Source organism: Mesocricetus auratus, unplaced genomic scaffold (genome assembly GCF_017639785.1).
Source record: "Mesocricetus auratus isolate SY011 unplaced genomic scaffold, BCM_Maur_2.0 Super-Scaffold_100013, whole genome shotgun sequence".
NCBI classification, from domain to species: Eukaryota; Metazoa; Chordata; class Mammalia; order Rodentia; family Cricetidae; genus Mesocricetus; species Mesocricetus auratus.
Window position 1 is genome coordinate 39,670,677 of NW_024429196.1, and position 26,477 is coordinate 39,697,153.

At 40.2% G+C, this 26,477-nt stretch overlaps 1 protein-coding gene across 2 annotated transcripts in view; it reads left to right on the forward strand.

Moving 5' to 3' along the window:
- The window catches only part of Gli3 (GLI family zinc finger 3), a 256,145-nt gene that overhangs the window by 165,034 nt on the left and 64,634 nt on the right, over positions 1–26,477 (forward strand). For both annotated transcript variants that reach the window (XM_013114613.3, XM_040755627.1), the window contains 5 exons: positions 7,516–7,721; positions 10,463–10,609; positions 14,563–14,764; positions 24,344–24,557; positions 25,295–25,408. In XM_013114613.3, the coding sequence (XP_012970067.1) occupies positions 7,516–7,721; positions 10,463–10,609; positions 14,563–14,764; positions 24,344–24,557; positions 25,295–25,408 (883 nt within the window). The remainder of the gene's footprint in view (positions 1–7,515; positions 7,722–10,462; positions 10,610–14,562; positions 14,765–24,343; positions 24,558–25,294; positions 25,409–26,477) is intronic.

Below are 26,477 nucleotides of genomic sequence, written 5' to 3' on the forward strand. Positions count from 1 at the left end.
TTTATAAATTTTTGAAAATATTGTATTCTGTACTGTTTTCTAAATTTAATTGATTGTGATTACTGTGAGAAATTTCAATATGTGTGTCACTAAAAATGTGCATGTCCTTTTGAAAAAGCTGGGTAATGTGTGCAGAAGAGTGTGCATATACACTCAGTGAACTGTAATGCTTGTTCAAAGGTAAAAGCATCTAACAGTTAACATGACTAGAAACAAAACATTCCTGTACACCTTATGTCTATGCTGAACCTTGATTTTTAGCTGTTGTTAAACTTTGTTTAAATGAGAACTTATAGTATCTTTTAGCTGGGCTGCTTCCACTGCTTATTGATTTTGAGAGTTTCTCTTGTTGGAGTTCACTTATTCTATGAATTATTTGTTCATTATTCTATCACTAGATAGCTGTTCCTAATTTTATAGAGGATAAAAAACGCTGCTGTGGTCTTCTATTGCAGATGTCACATGTGTACTCATTTTGGGGGTATGTCGCTGGATAGTGACGTAAGCATCTACTCAAGCAGCAGTCCATGGTTGTGCTCTCATAATGCTTACAGAAGCTGAACGTTCTTGTTGCGGCACATCTTTGCCATAGCCATTCTAATTGATGTTTAATGATGACTCATTGTGATTTTAATTTGCCACACTATACATGATCTTAACAAAGATTTCTTTGTTAAATATAATTCAAAAATAAAAGCAAGAAGCATTCTCAAATCCCTTGAGATGATGCTTCACTCGTAAAATAAAAATTCTTACACGCTCTTTTAAATAGATCACTCTCAATTCTTAAATTCCATATTCAAGAAAACAATTATTGCCTTAGCACTAATGTATACAAAAATTACCTGGAATTTTAACTTAGCTGTTGTGGTTACCTCTCTGTCCTATCTGTCTTGAGTCTTGAGTTAATGGTCCATGTTTCAAAATCAGTACATCCTAGAAGTGTTTGCTCTGCTAATGTTTTTGTGCTCTGCTGCCTAGCAAATCATGTTCACTCATATGCCTTATGTTGGAACTCCCCACCCAGTTGATCAAAAACACCCAGAGAAGGGACCATGTAACTTGTGACTGTGTTTCCTGTAATCTCTCCAAGGACTGAAATCATAGTAAGAGATTCACCAATAAAATATAATTCAATGAAGCTATGGTGGAATCACTAATTTCCTTGTGCTTTATAGATGCCATTAAAAAAATTGAAACCCAAAGTGGTCAATCTGTAAAAGATTGTTATGTAGTCATAACATAACTACAGATGGGGCTGGGAATTGATCTGTCAGTTAGGGCTCACACAATTTAATGGGATGGATATTGAGCAGGGGTATGGGAAGGGTAATGGTTATTGACCAAATAATAGGAAAGACCTCCAGGATGAAGAGAGTTAAGAAGAAAGAAGGGATTCAGTAAACACTGCGGCTACAAAAGAGGGCTGTCCATCAGCAGTCAGAGCCTTGGTGGAGGAATGGGACCCTAGAGTAGACTGAGCAGGGAAATGGAGAAATAAATACCCTGACTTCTTACCCCTGCTTCCAACTCCTACTTACACATCCCACATCCCTTTTGTGGAACCTCAGTGGGAGAAAGCTACCTGATTCAGACGTTAAAGACCAGCTGTCATGTGTATGCTCTGGATGTAAGGTTAGAAGAAACCAACGCAGAGCCACCAAACTACTAACTACCTCAGGTCAGCAAAGGCTTCTGGGTCAGAGACAATAGAATCACTTACCTTGATTAGAAGAAACAAAGTGTCCGATTGCAAACTTCTGACTGTGTCTAGCATATTAGCTGTAGGCATTTTCACTGTTTGTTTTCTCTGCTATATAGAAAGCAAATATTTAGTACATTTTGGTTTATTAAAATTATCTTATGGGGAGGTCATCAGTATGACTTAGTAGGTAAAGTCACTTGCTATAAGCCTAATGAGTTGAATTCCTAGTTCCCACATGCTAGAAGGAAAGGACAGACTCCCACAAGTTGCCTGTCAACTTCGATACATGTGCCATGGCATGCATACCTAATTAAAAATAAGTAATTAAAAAGCTTAAAACTATGCTTTCATTGAATAATTAACTGGCTTAAATAAGAACAAACCTTCTTTGGTCCCTCTTAGACTACTGTTTGAATATAAACAGTATCTATTGCTTTATAAAGAACAAAGTGAAATGCAAAATAAGTTTATGTATAAGCCACAGTTTAGATTCCTTGAGTTTGGAACACCGATAGCAAATCTGGTGTCATAGTGGCACATTGCAGATATCTCTTGCAGTGTGAGAGCAAACTGGTAATCTGTATGAACCTTGGGTGATGCAAAGTGCTTGTGTACAATGATTTTAGAAACCCAGTAGGACAGATGAACTGGCAAGAGCAAATTTGATTATAGACAGATGTTTAATTCTAACCAAGAAGTCCAGCCATTCCTGCAATGGGTTTTTGTTGTTTGTGTTTGTTAGTGGCATATCATAGTACACTATGAAAATATATAAAATTCTCCCTCTCTCCTCCTACCCCCTTCCCTCCCCCCTTAGTTCATGACAGTTTATTAAATATGGTCATTTATGTGTATGTCTGTGGCTGCTTGTGTATTTCCTTATATAGCATTCACCCCTCCTCTAGCCAGTATCTTGACGGGTTCCTTCAAACTGCAATGGCTGCTAAGTTTAAAGAGCTTAACCTTCTTGCACAGATGCCTGTTCCATTACAGACAAAATGACAGACAAATGATCTAGCTACCAAGAACTTGGAAGTGATTCTGTTAGGCAGTGTCAGAAGCAGCTTTAGTGAAAGACAGATTTATATACAGTTACTTATACACATATTGGTTGTTTGAGCCATTGTAGTTCAAGGATGGATGGGTGGATCCTTAGTTACTGCTTTTGTCAACACCACAGAAGAGTCATCTAACCCCGCTTTGTAGGGTATCTTAGTCAGTATTCCATTGTTATTAAGAGACACCATAACCATGGCAACTCTATAAAAGAAAACATTTATTTGGGGCTTGCTTACAGTTTCAAGGCTTAGTCCATTATCATGGTGGAGAGCATGGCCACACACAGGTAGACATGGTGCTGGAAAAGCAGCTGATAGTTCTGCCTCTGGATACACAAGCAGCAGGAAGAGACACTTTGCGAGCGTAGGCCCTTGAAACCTCAAAGTCCACCCTCAGTGACTCTTCCTCCAACAAGGCCACACCTCCCAACCCTTCCTAGGTGCCACTCCCTGGTAACCAAGCATTCAAATATGAGCCTATGGGAACCATCCTTATTCAAACTATCACATAGAGTCTGATGTGGAAGTCCGCCATAGAGAAATGGAGAGCATGGAATGTAGACCTGCAGCCCCTGCTCTGCAGTGCTTGGAAGCTAATTTGTCATCTGCACATTGTTAGTGGCCATTTTCAAAAATCATTGGCATCAGGTATGCATGTGTGGCTTCTAGCTGTCACAGCAGCAGGGAGGAAGCTGCTAGTGTCCCTGTGTATCCATGTCATGGCTTAGGAGACTGGTGTAAGGAGGAGGAGTTGTAGCCCTGCATTTCATTAGTGAGTTCATAACCTTAGCCACCTCACATCATGTGGGTCTCTGACTTTACTAGTGGAGTCCTGGGAAATCCAAGGAGGTTCTTCAGGGAAGACAAACGGACTCTTATTCAAATTGACGCTGTGGAGACTATAAATAGATGCTTATAGCAGCTGTAATCATAATTGCCAAAATTGCAATTGGCCATGATACCTTCAGTAGTGGTATGGATAAGTAAACTGTGACTCATCTTATTAGTAGAGTATTGCATGGTGATGACAAGAAATGAGTTTTAAAAGACAAACAGGATTATGCCACTTCCAAGCAGACGAATTTGGAATGGAAAATTATGTTCAAACAAGCAAGACTTGGGAAGACAGATATGCATTTTCTGTCATGTGGAATCTGGAATTTTTTAAAAGAAATTGAAGTATTTAGGATGGTGTACATGAGGAGATGGGATAAAAGAGGATAATGGCAAATGAATATTATCGGAGTTCATTTATATACATGTATAAACAATGAAATTCATTACTGCACAGAGTCAGCACACTACAGGGAGGGAAGAAAGTTTTGTCAGTGACAGGACATTTATGGAAAAGGCAACAAATGCTTATCACTAAGTGAAAAAAGCCAATTGAAAGGCTGTGCTCTGAGAGAATATTGAAAATGGCAAGAATCTATCTGTGTGAGGTTTGGGGCATCAGAAGACTACTGCAGGTTGGTTTTTCTGTGAATGTGAATTTGTTCTGAGAGCGAAAGAGCCTCTCTCCCTCTCCTCCTCCTAACCCTCCCCCTCCCCCTCCTTGCCCGTCTGCCTCCCAGTTTGACCAGGGTGACCTCGAACTCAGACTGAACACTTCAGGAGTGTTTGGATTAAAGGTGTGCACCACCATACCTGACTAGAATGTCTTTACAAACAAAAGCTATAGTATTTAAAAATTTGAAATTTTGTAGCTTTCTATATGTGCCAATCCCGATGTGTGTGCTTGTTTATATGTTGTATGATAGGATTTATATGTGCAGATGTATAGAAGCCCTTGTATATTATGGGTAAGCCTGTGTAGCAGGCAGTCATGGGACTTAGATTAACCACAAGTTAGATCACCCCATCAACCCCCAACAACAAAGCACAATGAGATTGGAGACTGTCTAGATGAACAGCTGCCAACCACTCAGCTGCCTTTCCTCTGCCTTCCTTGTCTGGTGCCTGTCTTCAGGAGTCCTGATGAGCTCCCAGTGAGTCAGCATTGTGAAACACATTCCTGTTCATGCAGAAGTGGACAGCTTAGATTTACCAGATGGCTTGTTTCCTGAGGGCAGTTAATAAGCAGTGTGCTTATTTTGCACTCTTCTCTGAAGCCTGTCCCAATCACCTTGCTTGTAAATAGTGATCCCGCATTTCTGAGCGCATCTGTCTGGAAGAGACCCATTTGGCAGCTGGTTAAAGTCTGCCAGCTTTAGCTCCAAATCTGGGCGTCAAACCCTTCCGCTGTTACTTCTCACTCATTCACGAGTGACGGTAAAACCAGTACCCTTGTGAGGGATGAAGTGGTAGGTCTAGAGTCCTTCTGGGAAGCTCCTGTAGTACTTCAGTCTTCCTGTGGCAAAGGCTCAGAAGGAGGCTACAGAGTTGCTGTCATCCCTTCACAGGATACAGTGAAGACAGTAACCTTGCAGCCTTCACTTCTTGGCCTTGCCCTGGCATGGTTGGCTGCTCCAGCCCTTCCTCTGTGGTTCCATGTATTTCTGAATGTGCATTTGTCTTCGCAGGCATGATTCTCCTAAGTGGAACTGTGCCTGATGAGGATAGAATATTAGAAACAGAATGGGTTCTGGTCTTTGTCAAAACAACAACAACAACAAAATGACCCACCAAGATGGGTGACATGCTCCACCAGTTTGTATGCCCTATTGTTCAATCTGCTGGAGATTACCACACTGTTTCCAAGAGGTGTCTATTGTTTATGTGCTTACTGGTATCCCAGCTAAGAAAAAAAATTGAAAGTTTTATGGGTTTTGGTTTCTTGTTTGTTTGGTTTTTTGTTGTCCTTTTTTGTTTTTTGTTTTTTGTTTTTTGAGACAGGGTTTCTCTGTGTAACAGTCTTGGCTATCCTAGAACTTGCTTCGTAGACCAGGCTGGCCTCAAACTCACTGAGATCCACTTGCTTCTGCCTCTGCCCTGCTGGAGATTATTTTTGAGTCAAAATGGAAGGATTGGTCATTATTTCTGGTAGAAATGAATGTGAGCTTCCTGTGAACTCTGTAATGTGTCTGAATGAGCTTGGTTTAACCAGCAGCTGAAGGCCACACGGAGGTTAGAGGATGAGTTTCCAGAGACATGAAGTAAACACCTCGCATAGTAGAGAGCTGAGGCAGACAGCTTCTGCCGCTTCGTTTATCTTTATCAGGTGGAATAAAGGCCTTTACGTTTTCGAATTGATACATAAATAAATAGTGTGCATAGCATGCAGTAGCAATCCGTGTATGCCTGTTATATTCAAACTGTTATCTATGTGTAATTTACACACTACCATATGTTATGAATGTTCCCTTCTCAGGAACTGCCTGTTAGAGATTTCTTACACTTTGTGTGTAAATTTAGGAAACCAAGAATTAGCATCTGAGTAACAAACACAAACAGGATCCCTGCACCCTAAGGGCCTTGTTTCATCTTATTTTCTAGGAAGAGAATATAGGATCTTTACTTCACGTGCCCAGCACACTTGCTGGAGCCATTTCCATTATGATCCTATTCTGACAGGATGACAGGGCCAGGAATCCAATGGTGGTGCCTCTGCTTCTCCAGGGGGGGAAATGGCATTTTACTTACTTTCATTTCATTCCTAAATATGTGCTCTCAAGGCTCTGTCTCCATCAGAGCCTGTTCTTCCTCTGACTGTGGCCTGTGCAAATGGGGCAAGCTGGGACTACACAAGTTTAACCCCCGCAGCTGGATCCCTGGATCATCCACAGGAGAAACAGTCTATTAAGGAAGGAGCACAGTGCACAGGGCTGTACAGACTTACCATTTGAGACAGGGCTGTCCCTGGGATTGACAGGAGTGGCTGGATGTCCATGTGGGGTGAGGATGAAGTTACAGACAGGACTCTCTGAGATCAAATACATAGGAAGCACTGTAGAGTTTGCACTCCAAGAAACCAAACCCTTTCCATTAGCTCATTGCTTACCAAGACCTGAGCTTGATGAAACCCTGATTCTTTTCTAGGTTCCTAAGCCCAAAGATGCTCATTTGTTGGTTCCCTACTAAATGTAATTAATAAGGATCCAGACGAAAAATGAGCAGTAGCAGAATTCTTGGCACTGCCTCTTGGAAAAGAGAAGTTGCCTTTAAGAGGTGGAAGTTGTTTTTCCTTACCTGCAAGCCCCCTGAAAGCATGTGCACCAGTATAGACTGGCTTGTCATCTCTTACAGCTTGCCTTCTGTTTTCTGTCTCATGGCAGCTTTGCCATCTAGAGGCGCAAACCAGATAAATTTTGTTGTGTTTAATAAGGAAGCACTATAAGGTAAGAAGTTTCAAGGGGTGCCGTTTGTATTTGGATCAGTTGGACAATAGAGTCATAGTTCATTGCACCGAGGATCAAACCCAGGGTCCTGTACATGGTTAACAGGTGTTCTATCACTAAGCTAAAAGCTTACCCACTCTTTATGCCAGAGTTTCTTAGGCTGGCCTTGAACTTATTACTATACTATATGCCTTGAACTTCTGAACCTTCTGCCTCTGCCTCCTGAGTTCTGGTATTACAGCTTTTCTTCTTGTTTAACCTATCTTCAGACTGCTGTGAAATAGCTCGGAAGTCAGTTTTCTTTCTCAGATAATTTCATAGTATTTTGCTACCTGGATTACACCATCCTAATATAAAGGTAAGAATGCTAAAAATTGCTTTGTACCTAACATTTTCTCCAAGGCATGTTTCTTCACAGAATGTATGTTCCTTCATGTATGGGGGTGCTTATATGTCTCTTTTTCTCTGTTTCCAGGCCTTCTGCCTTATCTAGTAGCCCGACATATCCAGACCTGCCCTTCATTAGGATCTCCCCACACCGTAACCCCACTGCGGCTTCAGAGTCTCCCTTTAGCCCCCCACATCCTTACATCAACCCGTATATGGACTACATCCGCTCCTTGCACAGCAGCCCATCTCTCTCCATGATCTCAGCTGCCCGAGGCCTGAGCCCTACAGACGGTAAGTCTCAGACAATTCTTCCATAGATCACCTGGCCTTGCATTTCCCTTGTGGCCCTGTATTAAGCAGATCTAGTATGTGGTAAGGTTTTCCACGTGACGAGACACGGGGACAAACTTAAAGGTTGAATTCCTACCTACAACACTGCTCCCTTGGGTGGTAGTGTCCATATTTTCACGTAAGGATAGCAATTTGCAGGGGAATTAAGTAACTTGGAACTGAAAGCAAGGTGTTAGTGACTCCCCTACTTGCTGCTATGCCCTTCTCTTCTACATTCCGCAGGTGATTAGACAAACCCAGGTTGTGTGAATTCTCTAGGAGCTTTGCCTATCTTCTAATGAATACTGTTGTATTCTGTATGTTGAAAAGACACGTTTACATAGATGTGTCCCTGAGAGCAGAGCATAGCAAACTCTACTGTGCATACAAATCATCTGGGGATCCTGATAAAACTGATAGGTGATGGGGGCAGGAGCAATGTGGAGTGGGAGACCTGCGTCTCTGTCCTTATAGAAGCTTCTGTGTGATGTTGATGCCGTTGGTCCATGGTGGGCCACGCTCTAAGTATCAAGAGCTGGGGGGGGGGTTGTTATGTGTACCTTCATTCCTTGAGCGTGCCAAGTAAAACTGAACAATGGGCAAAGAGAGTTAGACTTTATTCCTGTAATTCCTGATGTTCATTTTAGGCTTAAAATGTAGGTTTCATTCTCTGGTAAAACTTTCCCACATTTTTGTAAAATGGGAGCTAGTTATTCATATCTTCCTGTCAAGTTATTAGGGCAAGGAACTGTATTCTGAGGCTGTTTGTGCACAGTAGCAATGTGCACAAAGTTTCTGAGGAATCATCAATTCCCATGTAGTTCTGGGGACAGTTACCACCCCATGTGTCTTCTTTTTTAGAAATCACTGCAGTGGCTATTTTTTAAAGTGGATTCACTCATTTGAGTAATATTTACATTTTTAAAATCTGCAAAAGGTAAAACATGATTAATGTTTTGCTTGGAATTTGGTTTTGTGGTAAAGGAATGGAAGGTGGTGGAAATAACCACAAGGAGAACAGATGAAGAGAGTGAGGAGGAAGCTCAGTGCAGCTGACTTGTAGAAATTTGATTGGCTGAGAACATGGTAACTTATGTTTACTTTATGGAAATCATGCTCATCTTCTACATTTAATGAGTATGAATAAAATATCTGTTGATTGATTGGTGGGTCTGCCTTCCCTTTCCTGCCTCTCAATACTCCAATTAGTAACTGTCCTAGTAGTTACTTTTCTATTGATAAGAAGAGACACCATGATCAAAGCAACTTACAGAAGAATTGGGGTTTAGAGTTCCATAGAGATAGATCTGTGACCATCATGTCAGCAGGCAGACAGGCATGACAATGGAGCAGTAACTGAGAGTTTCCCTGTCCACAAGTAGGAAGCAGAGAAAGAGCCACTTAGTAATGGTGTGAACTTTTAAAACCTCAAAGCCCATCCCCAGTGACACATCTCCTCCAATAAGGCCATACCTCATAATCCTTCCCAAACAGTTCCACTAACTAGTGGCCAAGTATTCAAACGTGCATGCTTTTGATGGGTCATTCTCACTCAAAGCACCATCATACCCAACCAAATAATTTCACTAATGTTTTCTTTTTGTAGTCTAATACTTTAGAGATACCTGTTTTTACTTTGTGGCACAGATAAAAACTACTGCATATGTATACAAATTCAGAATACCTATTTCCAGGATTCTTCTGCCTGTAGCTAGTCATTGTAAACTTTTACTTTACTTTTGGCTCCCAGATGCCTCATGGAACTTCTTTTAATTCAGATTTCTGAAAATCTAGAGGCCACCCTCAGAACTGCTACAATATCTTGCTGCTTTTGCATGTAAATTGGCAGGTGGAAACCAATTATTATCCTACTCATGTAAGGCTGACTCTTGCCAGTAAATTGTTCCAGATTGATAGGTACATTTTCTTTTTGATTTTATAGTGGGAAAAAAGGAAAAAGAGAGCTTTTAACTCCTGGAACATAAAATTGCAGCTCATCATTCAGTTGTGTGTCATTAGTGCTGTGCTGCCCTTTTTTCTTTCTTGTAAACTCTGACTTCTCATGTTAGTGAGTGTTAACTTAGACACTCCTGTCAGGAGCCTAGGGAAGTATTTTAAGTTATGTCTGGAAAGATATCACAGTTGTCTGAGTTGTCTACTGTTGTAAGAAGTGTGAACATGCAGCAGTTGTCTATAGGCAGCTATTTTCTTTGCAGAGGAGGCAGTCAGTCATGACCATCTACATACAGCCGTCATTCTGGTACCAACACTGGGACAAGTTTGTGTATGTTGGACTCCCCATAAATTACATTGTACAGTTGACATCATTGCTTTCTTAATGTATACATGTCTTCTCTGTGATCCCAAAATGACAAAATTGCCTGAACGACATATTTCTCAGAATGTGTCCTGTCTTAAAAAGATACGTGAATTATATATATATATATATATATAATTCATGTTAATTTCTTTAAACAAAGAACAAAACTTTCTAATGTATTTTACTATTTTTTTACTCCTCTGTTTTTGCTTTCAAATAAAGACAAATACCAGTTAATGTATTCTTAGAAAGCTTTATTGCACAAACAGAGACATAAAAAGAGATGGGTTTGTAGGATGAATAGCAAGTGTACTTTGGACACTTCAAAAAAAAGTGGCTACTTGTCCTTTTGGTAACTGTCACCACCTGTTTCCTCTTGTAGCCCCCCATGCTGGAGTCAGCCCAGCAGAATACTATCACCAGATGGCTCTGCTGACAGGCCAGCGAAGCCCCTATGCAGACATCCTTCCCTCAGCTGCCACCGCCGGTGCAGGGGCCATCCACATGGAGTACCTTCATGCCATGGATAGTAAGTGACAAGGCTGGTTGATGGAGTCCTGGGAAAGTAACAAGTGCTAACTGGGAAATGGAGAGAAGTCTACAAGGGTTATGTGATAATTACATTTTCATTTCCATAGATGAAGCCACCAGCCTTGAGATGACCTGTTGCCTCCTGGTGAACTAAGATATGTACAGAATTGTAGTTGATGGTATCTATCCTAGGAATGTAACTGATCAACAAACCATCCTGTTCTGTTTCTTGTGATATTAAAATAAAAGAACAGATTTGCTACCTGGATGGACTTTGCATAGCCACTCTATATAATCATGGATTTTATTCTTTAGAAATTAAGCATTTAAAAAAGAATAAAGAAACCATAAGACATGTTTATTTTCATTCCCATATCCTTATAATTAAATTATGTTCATGAAGACTCTTTGCAGCTGCTAAGAACATGGAAGATTCATAATAGTTACACAAAGGGTGAAAAAGCAGACACATTTCCAAATTCTAGTACACGGCAATGAAGGAAACAAAGATGATATGATATGCGTGTCACTTGAGGGATGCCTAGAGGCACATTAGGATTCCTTTGGTTCACAATGGGCCTATAATGGCTTTTTAGAGTACCTCAGAGCTCTCATCTCTGACAAGGACCAGTTCAGTGAATATCTTTTTGCAAGGTCTTGAAGAGTGAAGCTAAAGCCAGATACAGGGAAGTATGGTTTTTTTAGCACTGATGTTTAACCCTTGTGTTTCCAGCTGGAAAGAGAATGGTTGGTCCACACAGTAATAAAAATGGACAGTCTGAGCCTGTTAATCACCCAGGACTTCGTTGGTGTACCCCAAAGGAGTGTGGCCTAGTGCTGGCCTCTATTGGGCAGCTTGTTACCACACACAAAGTAAAAGAACTGTGCTGCACGCTCTGTGGGGTTTTGTTAGGCTTGGTAGCATAAAGAGCTTAAGTTTCAGATTCATCATAACCACATTTCAATTAGCGATTGTTGAGGGGGGAACAGTTCACCGTTATTATGCAAATTAGTTATTTAAAAATCTGCAAATAAAGAATTAAAATAGCAGAGACTCCTTGGAAGGTCGGCCTACGTTACTTTCCCTATTTGATAAGAATATGTTTAGTCAGGCAGCGGCGGGTTTTTTATCTAAATAAAGGATGAAGCTACCCTTTTACTTTGTAAAAACTAATTAAAGGAATTTTAATTTGCCAGAGTATATGGTAAATTGACTGTCATTAAGTAGGAATTTAGATGTCCTATCATTCATCACATGAAAAGAAAGCTCCTCTTTCTTTGTCAGAAATTTTTATTAGAATGGAGAAACAAAAACAATTAACAGAAACTAGGTTGAACTCCCTGTGCTGGAGCAGTAAGAAGGCTCTGTGGCTGGGCTTCTAGCTCAGTGGTAGAGTGTTTGCCCAGCACATATAAGGCTTTGAGTTCAGTTCCTACCTCTGCAAAATATAAATGGGTCTCTGACTTCGATGTCAGAAGCACAGTGTGACTCGTGAGGGATGACATGGAAGCTAGAGTACTTAGTGTAACACATTAGACTAGGCCGGTATTTTTATAGCTCTATTAGTTCTAGAGATGGAGGGGCCTTGAGCACTTAATTCCTATAGGAAACATCCTAGGGATGGGGGAGGGCAAGAACCACTGAAGTCCATGCTATCCATATGAGCAGACTTAAATCAGTGCTATTCTCAGAGAGAGAAACAGTGAGGACATATTCCAGCCAGGCCTTTTGTGACCTGAAGAGTTTGATGAAAACGTTTTGCCATGCCTCTGGATGCTGACTTTGAAGGATGTATGGTAGATATAAGGCCTCTTATGTTTCATGGCATCAGGTCACATTATCTTCTCCATCGCTGCTAGCTAGTGAGGGCTGCATTTAGAAGGCTGGGGTCAATTCCTAGTATCCCCAACAAAATCAGAGTTTGTGGCAAGGATGAAGAAGAATGGCTAGCTCGTGTTGTTTCTTCTAACTCTGAGTCCTACAGAAAATAGCTTTTGTTAAGGGTTATGTGAAAACGGACAATAAATCTGGTCTGTCATTCAAATTGTCTGGGCATGACAGATATTTCTCCATTAAAACCTTATATGGTAAAATTAGTGTATTGCAGTGAGTAAATGTAAAATAGTTATGTTAAAGGCAGAGGGCATAATACAAATGAGATGTTCCTTAGATACTAGAACCACATACAGACCTGGGAATACTGTTCTGTATTTACATGCCCTAATTCAGCTAGTAATGAAGCTGTTCTGAATGACTGAACCCATTTTAAATGTGACTGAAAGAAAAAACTGAGAAGACACCATGGTGGAAGGGTGTCACATATGGATGTTACTACCTCTTTGTGTCTGGTTGTGAAATTAACTGTAAAGCCTTTCATAGTCATCTATTCTGTTTCATTAGATTACCTCGGAGCATGATGGATTGTTATCTTGTATGTGGCCTATCTCTGAGGTCTGATGCAAACATTTAATTACAGAACTTGGGAGGCAGGGTTAGGCAGGAAGATTGTCAGTTCAAGGCCAGTGAGAACTCCCCCCCAACACACACACACACACACACTAGGGGGCATAGTGGGGAAACAGACTGTTCCGTCTCTGTTAAAGAAAATATCCCCATTGAATTTTCCTGGCAATCAATTGACTTGTCACTTTTTCTCTAAAGATTTGCTTACTACTTTAATTTTCTGAGTAAGGCCAAATTGCCACATCCCTGAAAGGAGTAATACCCATGCTGTGAAACACAAGATCTTCTTTTTATATTTAAAATTATTTATAATTGATTTGCTTCTTAACTGGCAAAATTACCTCTCACTCTCTCATTAAGCTTTAGTCTTATGACTCTGACTTGTAAATTGATCTTGCAAAAGCAAGCCTGGACCACTGGGCAGCATTCTCTACTCTGTCCCAACTCAAATCTTGACATCTAACAATTTTGAATGAAAATCATATTTAATTGTAACCCCTCAGTTAGAAACCACTGTATTAAGTGGGCATGTGTTTAGATTGAGTTGCTAACTTTCGAGTTAAGGGGCCATCAGAGGGCTTTTCTTGAAGTCTTAAAACTTTTAGTTCTTTAATGGTGAAGAAGGTCCATTTCAATAACCTTAGGGATATCAAGCCTTGCTAACATGTATGCACAGTTTATGCCTCCCATCATGGAACGTTTATCGTGCACTGTAATCAACAACATGTTTAGATGAGAAGGCTTTTAGGAGAGGTAAATCCCCCATTTTGACACCACTGAGTACAAGGTTCTGTATGGTGAGACTGCTCTGTGCACAAGAGGCATCGGACAATAGTCTGGCCTCTTCCTACTAGATGTCCATAGCATGCCCTGAACTGTGATAACCAGATGTTGTCAGATGCTTTCTGGGCTACAAAATCACCCCAAATTGGGTATCCCTGCTTAGGGCAATGCTTTGTGTATTGTTTTAGTGATGCTGTAAGTTTACTGGGGAGCATTTAGCTGCTGGAGAGGCAGTCATAACTACACCAAATTCCTTCTTTTAGCATGCTTTAATTCAGTTTTTGTCATTCACCTCATTGCCTTAAAATGGCATGTGTTAGAGTGGAGAGGGCATTGTGTTGCAACTGTGGGAACCTCTGTCTTTGTCGCTTGTGGTGAATTAATGATGGGAATATCTAAGCAGCTGTCAGATTCATAAATCATTAGAAATGAGAAGGATAACACATAAAAGTCTCTGCCTTTTGTTGAGCAATTTATCATTTTGCCTGCACATTAATAAACAGCTCTCCTCTGAGGTAAGCCCCTGAAAGATAAATATTTTGCCCTAATTTCTTCAATTGTAGCCAGTGGATCACAGGGGGGAGGAGAGATACTTGTCACCACAAGTTGCCAACTTGTATCCCTCTCCTTTGCACTGAGAAGCGGGAGTCAATTACATATAGATTCTGGCTGGAGGTAATCAAGTTCTGTTTTGTTTTGTACAGGCGCCAGATTTCCTAGCCCCAGACTGTCAGCTAGGCCCAGCCGAAAACGCACACTGTCCATATCACCACTGTCAGATCATAGCTTCGACCTTCAGACCATGATAAGAACATCTCCTAACTCCCTGGTCACAATTCTCAATAATTCCCGTAGCAGCTCTTCAGCGAGTGGTTCCTATGGGCACTTATCGGCAAGTGCAATCAGGTACGTATTTTCCTGAATCCATTATATGTCTTTATAATAAAATGTTAGAGCTCAAATGAACCAGTAAGCCATTTGCAGAACCAGTGGTCTGAGAGGAAGAAAGAGCCACCAGGCTGCTGTATCTGTATCAGGACTCGGGTTAAATGCCACAGCAGTGAGCCAAAATTAATTTGTTTGTATGCACTAGTCAGTAGTTCCTATATGGCAGTTACTCAGTTACGATGCAGTCTACTTCTTAGAGACAGAGAGTTTCAGATCTTTTTCTCCAGGTCTACTGTTGCAAATAGTTCTATAGAATAAAAACCACCTCTGCCTGGCTACCCAGCCTGTGTACAAAAGAGGAACCAAACCAGACAAACTTACCTTAACTCTCAACAGAAAGAGATGCACTGAGAATGAAAGAGTTCAAAACAATGCTTTTAGTTCAACAGAAAACAAATGCAGATGATCTGGGGTCACCTGCTGGGCCAATCACTGGTGAGCTGACAAGAATTAATTACACATTTCCAGCTTAATTTTTAAACATTAAAAACTTTGGCCATCTTTTCTGTGTGGCGAAGTAATTTTAACATGCCCTTACATGAATGTAAGGAATATAAAAGTGATCATTATAAAAACACTGTTATTGCAAATGATCAAGCAGGTTTGAACTGTTATCACTGAATACAAAAGGAACACAAAGAAGCCATGCTAAAAATTTGTGAGATGTTCATTCTACTTTTGTCAGCTAATCACTTTGTTTCAACTGTGCTAGTGATAAATAATAATAGAGGTAGAATTAAACAGTATTCTAATGGTTAATTCAATAATCCTAGTAATAATAGTTCTTATTTCCCCTACAATTTTCACCATGCTTTATGCATTCACTTAGTGGCAGTCTTTGAATTATAGTTTGCGGACTGTGGATGATTCCTTGCTTTGAGAGTGAATACCAGGGACGCTGGAGTGATGACAGGGCACTGGGGAAGGGAAGACAGGCATCAGGAATTCAAGGCCAACTTCTGCTTCTTAGTGACTTGACCTTTTTGTGCTGCTTGACATCCTACCAGAACCCCAAGAAAACACAAGAAATAACTGAAGCATAAAGCCTAATGACTTTTTCATGAGCATTGCTTTTTAATAAGAACGTACTTTATTTATTTTCTATTAATGGGCAAGAGCTCTAGTTCTTAAATGAGGTTTTCATGGTGACTTTATAATACACATAAACAATAGTATTCCCTCCATATTTATTAAGATAACTAATACTATTGTTGCACTAGAACACTTTCCAGTGCAGTTTTGATTCTTTTATAGTTCAATTATCATATCAGTGATTCTCATAATAGGCAAGTTAGCGTTATTATGATGAATCGTGATTCTCATTTTCTGCTATTCTTTTCATGGAAACATGGGATGATGCTAACACCTGCTTATGTGACTATAGTCAGTACACAGTGTGGGGTCTGGGGTGTCTCAAGGTCAGCCAGTGTAATCAGTAGAGTGGGTACTCTGGTGTCTCAGGGTCAGCCAGTATAGTCAGAAGTGTAGGCTTCAAACATCTGTCTATAGTCAAATCTCAGCTTTTGCCATAATCTGCATATTTAACCAGTTCATGTAAGACATCCAGTGTGTTAGAATGGGTCGTGTTTTATTATGTATGGATTCACAATGGGACAGAAGTTCTTCTCCATTGGTAAAAATTTTTTTAAAAAGGTCCTGAATGGTACTTCTTAATGACACAACCAGTGATATTTCAGCCTGTTGTTCTCCAACCCAAGGCAAGTTATTCCTGTTCTCCTAGCTTGTGTTCCTAGGTCGTCTGCTACCACCAGTTATATCTTAATTTGTGGTTATCTGACTTAACTCAAACACCCACATAGAAATGTAGCATACTGTGATATTTGTACAAATGGTATTCGCAGGGATCACCCTGTGGCTTTTGTGGGGAGGTGGTTGTACTGGACTTTGAACTCAGGACATTGGGTATGTTAGGTAGGTGATCTACCACAAAGCTACACTTCCAGCCCCAGAATTATTTTGTAAACAATTCTTTCTTCTCTGAATTATTCCCACTTGCTTGCTTTAATTTTTACAGTATCCTAGGAGGCAGTTTAAAAGTTTAGAATATGTCGCGTAAATGTCCACAATAGTGGCATTTGTTCTTACCGCTCATCTTCTTGACATCTTACAGTTGCTCAGAGAAGTAGGTACTACAGCACTTCAGAGATCATTGGTATCCCAGCTTAAAATAATCATTTCATTAAAAGTGGAAGAAGAGATTGACGTTAAAGACCAGTGAGATGTCGAAAGATCCAGTGAAAAGCAGGGGACCCGGGACCATCACATACTCATTTTCTTTCTTGCCTTTGAGTGTTTTCATGCATGTTCTCCCTCCCAGGGGATATCTTAGTCTTTAATATACATCCATGGTATGTTAAGATAATATGTCCCTTCTTTTCCATAGAAGCGAATCCATTATGTAATAAGCTGCCATGTACTGTTATAATGCAGTAATGGACAGTATCATCTCCACTTGCCAGAGAAACTTTGGTGCATTGTTTTCCCTAGACCTAAATAAACCAACTCAGCAATAATCAATGAGTAATAGGACCAAAAAATGTCAGGGAAAGGAGAGAAGCCTGTGAACACCCTGAGGGAAGGTGCCTTTCTTAAGAGTGAACAATGTGAGAGCAACTGAGCAGGAAGTGCATTTGGTGTCTGCATTGAACCAGGTAAGAGAATAGGCACACGGAAGGAGGAAACTGGCCAATTTACCATGCGTGGTTACTCCACAGCATTTCAGTTTGCTGCTTATTACTTTACTCCCAACACCCCTGACTTTCACACTTAGCGTTTTCTAGGGCCTACTTCACTGTTAGTATTGACCGTGCAAAGGGTCATTATATCATTTAAGTTCATAATACTGCACTTACATAATAATCCGGTCTTGGAATTTCTGTTGCTGAAGAAGGAGGATCATAACTCCCCTCTCACATATGTGCATTATTACCTTTGTCCTCTTCCATTGGCATGGTGCCACCAAGTAGTTATCTAATGGATAAATTAAGGAGTCCTGCCCCTGCCCAAGAACAATAAACCACATAAATGTCTTTCACCTTTGATTTATTGAGTGATTATGGTTTTCTAGAAGTTAAGATCTATTTGGATGTTAGTCTACATCCCCACAGATTAACTATATATATCAGAGACAAAGAAAGTGATACGAAATTAAAGGGTTATATTTTTAAAATATGTACTTAATAATTCAGACTGCTTTAAAAATCTCATTTAACAAATACACTTAAAAGCTTGTTACCATATTAACCATAGTAATTGGACATGTCAGAATAGCTGTGTATTCCAAGCCTATTTTTTTAATCTCATGGGTGCTGTAACTCAAAAAACCTTCATATATATTATAGAGCATTTCATTTAAAGAGGTTGTTGAGTGTCTCTATCACTTGAAGGTTTCCACTGAAGACCACAGCATCAAGCAGCCTGTAGTTCAATCTACAGTTAAATCTAACATTGTCAATAGCTCATTTCTCACATTAGATTTAAAAGTTTGTTCTGCTCATACCTTCCCCTGCCCAGATATTAAGCCATCATAGGAAGAGAAGACATTTCAAATGATCTTTTTTTTTTTTGCCAAATGTAAATGAAATGGAGAAATTGTTAGTGAATGCATTCCCAGCACACCAGGTGTAGCTTTTTCACTGTCAATTTAGTGGTGAAAAGAAGAGGATTTCCTCACATTAATGGTTTAAGATCTGGCTTGGTTAAGAAAATCATCTCAATGAAAATGGAATTTCTTGTTCTGTTTTACACATCACCTACTTGAGTGCCAAGATCTCCAACTTCACAATCATTGCAAGTTTTTCTGTTGTCTGTACATACAATCTTGGCCTGATGACTGTTGTGTTCTCTGACCTCTCTTGCATTCTATCATCCTTTCCTGGTGTAAGAACTTTGTGAAATGAGGATGCATTTGCCAGGTCCATGGATGCTGCCTGATGGGAGGTAGGAACCAGTGCAGTTTCACAGCTCTCCGGCCCTCTACGGCTAATGAGAGCAAATGTCTTGCTCTTGCTGGAAAAAACAACAATAACAACAACACACATCCATGAATTAAACATATTGGAAATAGATGTCTACCATGCCAGTATATTTAAAAATCTCTAAACCCATCCTTTAAAAATTATCAGGTATCCCTTTGTTATATTCTGTAATATGATCGAATGAGTTTCTTTTCAGAATGTTTTAACCTGAGTCAAGCATGATGGCACACATCTTTAATCCTAGCACTCTGAGGTGGATCTCCATAAAGAGCCTCAGGGCAGCCAGGACCTACATGGTGAGACCCTGTCTCAAAATAAACAAACATACTTCAAATCTGAAAGTTAAACTGCCACAGCAATTTAGAAAATATATGTCTATTGGTAGTCACTAAGGAGAGTACAGCTTACATTTAAAACAAGGCATTCCTCCTAATCCAGAGGAGTCACTGTTTACACAATTCACTGGATTTAGGAGCTGGGCCCGTTTGACTTGCTCTGTCTTTTGCCGTCTGCTGCAGAGCGGTCATGTAACTCCATTCTCTCATTAGCCACCTTTCTGACCAGCTTGGCTCAGCTCACTCTAGATCTCTGAGATCTTAGATGAACTCAGAAACCTGGGAGGCTTTCCACTGCATCTGTGTAGATCAGACAGAGGTGGGGAACATTTAACTGCCTAGCTACCCGTGACCCCCAGGTTCGTTGTAGTTTGACACAAGAAAGAAAGAAGAATAACACCTCCGGCTATCATTATGTAGGAGTGGGAAATGCCGTGGTTACTATAAGGAAAAACGGTTATCTTCAGGAAAAATACTGCTTTTTAAAAATTAACAGAAAAATAAGAAGTTCCAATATAATACTAAGTGTGACTGTAATGTACTCCAGCTTTTACCTTTGCATGTCCAGTGCTGAGCAATGTATCCTCTTCTTTGTTTTCATTTTATTGCAAAAACAATCAGCTCTTCCAGTGTAAAGGACTCATCTGTCCAAACCATGTTGCTTTACTGATAGCACGATTATTAAGAAATCTAGCAGCTGGGCGCTGGTGGCATACTCCTTTAATCCCAGCACTCAGGAGGCAGAGGCAGGCAAATCTCTGTGAGTTCGGGACCAGCCTGGTCTACTGAGCGAGTTCCAGGACAGGCTCCAAAACAATACAGAGAAACTCTGTCTCAAAAAAAAAAAAAAAGAAAGAAAGAAAAGAAATCTAGCATCACTACACATATGAAATTACTGAAAACTTTAAGAACACATTAGAGGGTCTTTTTGTAAGCTCCTTTAATGCAATTTTCCATGTGATTTGAATACAATGACTTTGAAATGCCTGTTTATAGTAGGGTTGAATTAATATTTAATGACTTATATGTACAGAATGAACTTTTAGTGTCCCATATATTAATCTGTTGTTCTAAAAATTAAATAGAAATGCGAGTTACTGGCTGGTCATAAGGCGCGCGCGCGCGAGAGAGAGAGGCTCATAACTTATGGTGTGATAGAGTTATGTGTATCAAACATGATTTTTTGTTTTAAAGTTTTTCTTATTTATTATAATTAGTATTTAGCTTTCTGGCTAGACATGACAAGACATACAGAAAGTACTCAGTTCAAATTTCTAGAATTAATGAATGAGATGTATATAACTAATGACATTTAATTGTTTTGCTACCATCCTAATTTTACCCAGTTGAGGGTAGTTGGTTAGATTTTAACAGGAGATATCTGTACAGGAAGCTTCTATATTATTTACTACAATATGTAAATTAGAATGTTCAGATTCAGATTTTGAAAATCTTATTTAAATTTTTATTTTTGATTTAAAAAATTGTGCATATGAGTGTTTTGACTACAGGCATGTATGTATACCAAATATGTGCTTGATGGCTCACCAAGGCCAAAAGAGGACATCATATTCCCTAGAACTGGAATTATGGTTGTGAGTTGACGTGTGGGTGCTAGGTACTGAACCCCAGTCCTCTGTAATAGCAGCAAGTACTCTTAACTACTGAACTGTCTTTCTGGCTCAAAGGTCTTGTTTTTAAGTCTTTGAGAAAATGAACTGCTTTCCAAATAGAGGGTTGTGGCTCACTCTGAATTCCCCTCAGCACTGTGTGAGAGATGGACCTGACTGAGCAGCTCTGACTCAGGTGTGCATGGGATTCTGCCTGTCAGTCATGCCATTCAGAGCTCTGTTAAGCAAACTATAAGCTGGTTCTGATTAGTCAACTGTCTAAAACCCACATTTTCCTACTTTTTTATTCTTTAATAAGTAAAGATCAATTAGTACTAACATTGGTTATTCAGTGAGTACCAATCTCTAGCTTGTGTGTTTGTGCTGGTTCATTTTTTGTCAATTTGACATTACCTAGTGGTATCTGGGGAGGGAATCTCAGTTGAGAAATCGCCCCCGTCTGATTGACAGTAGGCAAGTCTATGAGCCATATTTTCTCTGTCTCTCTCTGTGTGTGTGTGTGTGTGTGTGTGTGTGTGTGTGTCTGTGTCTCTGTCTCTCAACCTTTTTTAAAGAATTTTCTGTACATTTCTTGATTAGTGATATCCTGGGAGGGCACAGCCCACTGTGGATAGTGACAGCCCTAGCAGGTGGCCCTGGGTTATATAAGAAATTTTAATAATATTGATACATTGTATTTGTAGAAAATTGTGGAATCATGCACTATTTTACTAGGACTTTTGAGAGAGACTCTAAGTACTGCTGTTTGGTGCATACAGTGTCTGATTGGAGTTTTCAGGGGAAGACTTCATTTTCTTTCTCTCTGTCTCTCTCTGTCTCTCTGTCTCTCTGTCTCTCTCTCTCTCTCTCTCTCTCTCTCTCTCTCTCTCTCTCTCTCTCTTCTTTTTAATTGACACTATCCTGAAGATGCTAGGCAAAATAATGACCCCCAAAAGGTACTCACATTCTAATTACCTGGAACCTATGAACAAGTTACTTTCTTTGAAGGTGTGGTTAAGCTGCAGATCTTGATTTTATTATGAATTGTCTGTGTCATTTAAATTAATGACCAGGGTCCTGTGAGAGAAGAGCTAGAGTCAGTGAGAGAGAGAACCAGAGTGAAATGGTGACTGGAGCCAGGGATCGCGAGCAGCCTCTAAAAGCAGTGGAAGAGGCGGGAGCCCAGAGCTTCATGCTTAACTCTAGAGGCAAACGAATCTGGGCAGGGAGCACAGAAAGTGCCAACTTAGAGAGTGACCACCTCTGTACCGAGAAGCCGAAACTTAATAGAGCAGCACTCCCCTTGCTATGACCCTGCCCACCTGCTAACTAGAAGTTCAAGTAAATTTTAGTGCGTATATTTCAGCTACCTGGTTTCACTAGTGAAAAGTAAACCCCAGCGAGAGCTGCAAAAGTGTGCTGAAAAATCTCAAACTCTTGGTACCCATGGGCAGAGAGGACTGTGGTACTAAGGAACTTTTATAGGAATGCTGAGCATTGACTCATCTGCTCCGATACCTTTAAAAATATACCTATCTTGTTCATCATTCTGTATACAGTGAATTCTATTGAATTGCTTGTATACAAAAAGCAAGGCCATTTTCTGCTTTGTGAAGTATTATTCTTTACTAGTCTTGACTCCTAATTAGGAACTCCGTTTTTAAGTCTACAATTTGATGTCATCCACAGTTTGAAGTGTCAGTGGCCTCTTCCTGAGTTTCGTTTCTTAGACCTGCTGGATAGTTCAGGCCCCCGAGAAACTAAAAATGTGTATAAAGGTTAATGCAGGGACTGTTGACGCTCTAATTATACCTGAAGTGGGATCTCTGGGTTTTGTTTCTTTAATGAGTAGAATAAGGTAGTTACACTTAGTAACACCCATTCACCTAAAGGAGGGGGAGGTGTTAAATCATTGTGGGTTTTGATGAATGGCTTGTACACTGAAAAATAAATTGGACAAACTGGCACAGAGCTCAGTGAACATGAAATCAGCTATTAGAAGAAAGCTTGTGAACAAATTCTGAGGTAGATATGCATCTTTTGATTAATGCCCTATCAATCATCCATACAGCTACCTTAGGTGAGTCTTGCTATAATCATTCATGGTTTCTTACAGAAATACAGGCAGGAACTATAGCACTGCAAAAACAGAATATTACTACTGATTCCTCTAACCTACTGTGAACAATCACTGTTTTTACCATGTTTTTGCTTTCCTTTATTAAGGAAATACATTGTAAAATGAAAGGAGAGTCCCTCAAAGCCTGCTGGATTTCTCCAAGGGTATGCTTGATGGTATTCAGTCTTAAAATGGGCAAGCCATTTTAAAGGAAACCTCTCTGTAGGAATAATAGTAATGAATTCCCATTGAAGCCGCACTTTTATGGGCCATAGTCAAATAGACAAAAATGTAGAATCACATTAATGAGGGGAGTATATCTCTGATTATTACTTAAAGTTGTTGAAATGGTTTGAATTTTGTTATTGTAATTATTTTATTCTCAGTTAATGTGCTTAGCAGCAATAGTAATTAACCCACCAGATTGGAAATTTGCATGAGTTCTACTTCTAATATTATGAGAAACTCTGGTTCTTTCTGGCTAACATTACAGTTGCGTGGGTGTGTGCTCTCACGCATGTGTGCATGTGTGTAAATTTATTATCACATTATTGTGTATAGAGGAGAGTTTTCCATATAGGGAGTTATGATTTTCCATGCATTTTTAAGCCATTGGAAATGTCCTCCAGAGTCTGCTGTTGCTTTTGATTCCTAAACTGTGCTCACCCAAAGATGCCTGTGGCCACTGGCCATTGACTGGAGTATCCTGCAGTATAAGTAGCAGCTCCTGAAAACTGACTGTGGCCTGGGATATAGGTGGCAAAATAAAGTGGTGACAGGCATTAGCATGCATAATGGGCTATAATAGATACTCAGTGTCATTGCACTAGAGGAGGGAGCTGTGCTGTCCCATCGGAATATTCCCCCATCAAAGCCCATTGATCACTGATTTCAGTGGGGAGAGGTTAATCCATCAGCTTCTGTAACCAGACGGCACTGATGGAAATTCTTTAGGTGGCATTCTGGATGAACCAAGCTTTCCATCTTTACAAACAAATGAGTGATATGACAAGCATGGTGTTCAAAACACATTTAACCAATTGATTTTCTTTCCTCTTGTAATAAGATCTGGAGACATATGAAAGCGATCGGTGTGAGCTAAGATTAAAGGAATTGCTCCATGCACAGAACAAGCAGGACCCAGAGCACATAAAAGTACTATAAAGCATATAGTCACCCATTCTCTTTTTTATATAAAGTTTGTTATTGCAATAAATAGTTATTATTGAGCCGATGCCCTTATTTCCACTTTCTAACATCTTGTGTCAGGGCTGTGATGTGGAGAAGATGTGCACACATGTCTGCTCGTAGTGTTCTGCTTTTTCTTGCAACTGTTCAAGACACTTGGCAGTCATTGTTTCTAAGTTCTCACTGAAACACACAGACCTGGTGAGGTTTGGGTGACTTCAGTTAAAGCTGTGAGAGTTTCTGATGTCAGCATATGTGATACTTTTCCTTTTTATCTTCCTCTCCAGCCCTGCTTTGAGCTTCACCTACCCCTCTGCCCCTGTGTCTCTCCATATGCATCAACAAATCCTAAGCCGACAGCAAAGCTTAGGCTCAGCATTTGGACACAGCCCTCCACTCATCCACCCTGCTCCAACATTTCCAACACAGAGACCTATCCCTGGGATCCCAACGGTTCTCAACCCTGTCCAAGTCAGCTCTGGCCCTTCTGAGTCCTCACAGGTGAGAGACACGGCATTATTTCATCTTGGTCAACAGAGATCTTGTCATTACACTGGATGTTAGTGTCATAGAGCTCATCATTGTTGAAATTTCACATGGACATCTTGTCTTCTCTCTCCAGAGGTATATTCAGCTTTGATGAATGTGACCCAGGACATATTGCATCAGAGCCATTTGCTTAGCATTTAAAAGTATAATACCTGATAAGGACCTACTAGAACCATCTATAAAGTACATCTTTTGATAATCCATGTTTGTAGACTCCCAGGCACTGTCCACTCCCTCTACTGTAACCAGGCTACTGCTGAGCACCGTATAATATTCTAAAGTAAACATAAACCTCCAGTCTCTCTATATTTTGCCAGCCTGGTGTGATTTAAAGAAGAATCTAGAAGCTAATTGATGAACTTCACTAATAGTGAAGTCACTGATCTCCCACCCAAACTCAACTCTTCTAGATATAACTTTAGCTTGTTAAAGTGTAGGGCTCTTGCTCTATTCTTCAACCTTTAAAAAGCCCCAAGCAATCAATACTCAAAAGTCAAAAGTGAAGAATGCCGATGAAGGCATTGTCTAGTTTTGGTCATGTCATCTGGACTCTACTATGGGAGACTGGCATTATCAGAATCGGTGCCTTATCATCTAATAAGCTTGTTTGTTTTCAGTAACATTTTCACTTAGGCTCTAGTTATTAATCAAACCTCATTTTTCCTTGCGGCTGCAAATATGGCCGACAGAACAAGCCCACAAGTGAGTCTGCAGTGAGCAGCACCGGCGATCCTATGCATAATAAACGGTCCAAGATCAAACCCGATGAAGACCTCCCCAGTCCAGGGTCACGGGGACAGCAGGTAAGACACCTAGGCTTCATAAACCAGCTCTTACTACTCTCATAGTAACTTTGGGTCAGTTCCCCCTCCTCCAGACTCATACGTAACATTTTCTTACCCACTCACCATATTCTTGACATTGCTGTGTGTATGAAAATGAGCTAATTAGGGATCAATTGAATTCATTTCTCTGGTTCAAAAAGAAATACCAACAAGGAAGGAATTTATGTGGGGTGCATGTTCTTTATAGGTGAGACAGCCTAGAAGTCTAAGCCATCACAGTACATAGAGTTGCTGGCCATACTCATCTGTTACTGACCATAGGTATGACTAAGCTTCTCATCCCTAACCTTGGGCCACAGTCCCTGAGCTTCTGAACCCATGCTTAAGCTGAGTCAGAGCTTCTGGTGACTCTTTCATGGATTGTGTCCTCCGTTATTTCTTTTGCTGCTTCTCACAGGACTCAGAGAACCAAGAAAGATTGAAGCATAGCCAGATAGATTCTGGACTATATTGCTGGTCACTTAGGTCTGGTTCCACTGAAGAGTATGTAGGTTATGTCCAAATTGCCATTTCATATGCTTTTGAGCCAGACACGATAAGTTTAATCAGAGTCATTGTCCCCCAATCAGAGCTGAATGAAAGGCTAAAGGTTCATAGAGTCTGAACCTTGCTATCATCAATATGCTTCAACCCAAGCTTTATTGAAGTGAGGCCCAGACTTCCTCAGTAAGAACCTAGAGGGTGGAATAAGGTTGTGATAGGGCACTGTCTTTTCCTGGCCTCAACTGTGAGGTAGACGAACATCTCCCTGAAACCAGAGGCTAAGTCAAGAAGGCATGATCTCTAAAGGAAAAGCCCACAAAGTGCCTCTCATATGAGGGGAAAGAACTAAGTGTTCAAAAGCCATCTCCTTGCATTATAAGATATAACAAGAAACAAACATATTGAAGGGAATCAAAACAGCCAATCAAAATAGGACCAGTTTGGGGGAGGCTAAATACTTTATACTTTTATAGTTTTTGTTTTTTAGTTTTTTTACCTCAGGTTTGTTTTTTGTTGTTTTGTTGTTGTTTTGATTTGATTTTTA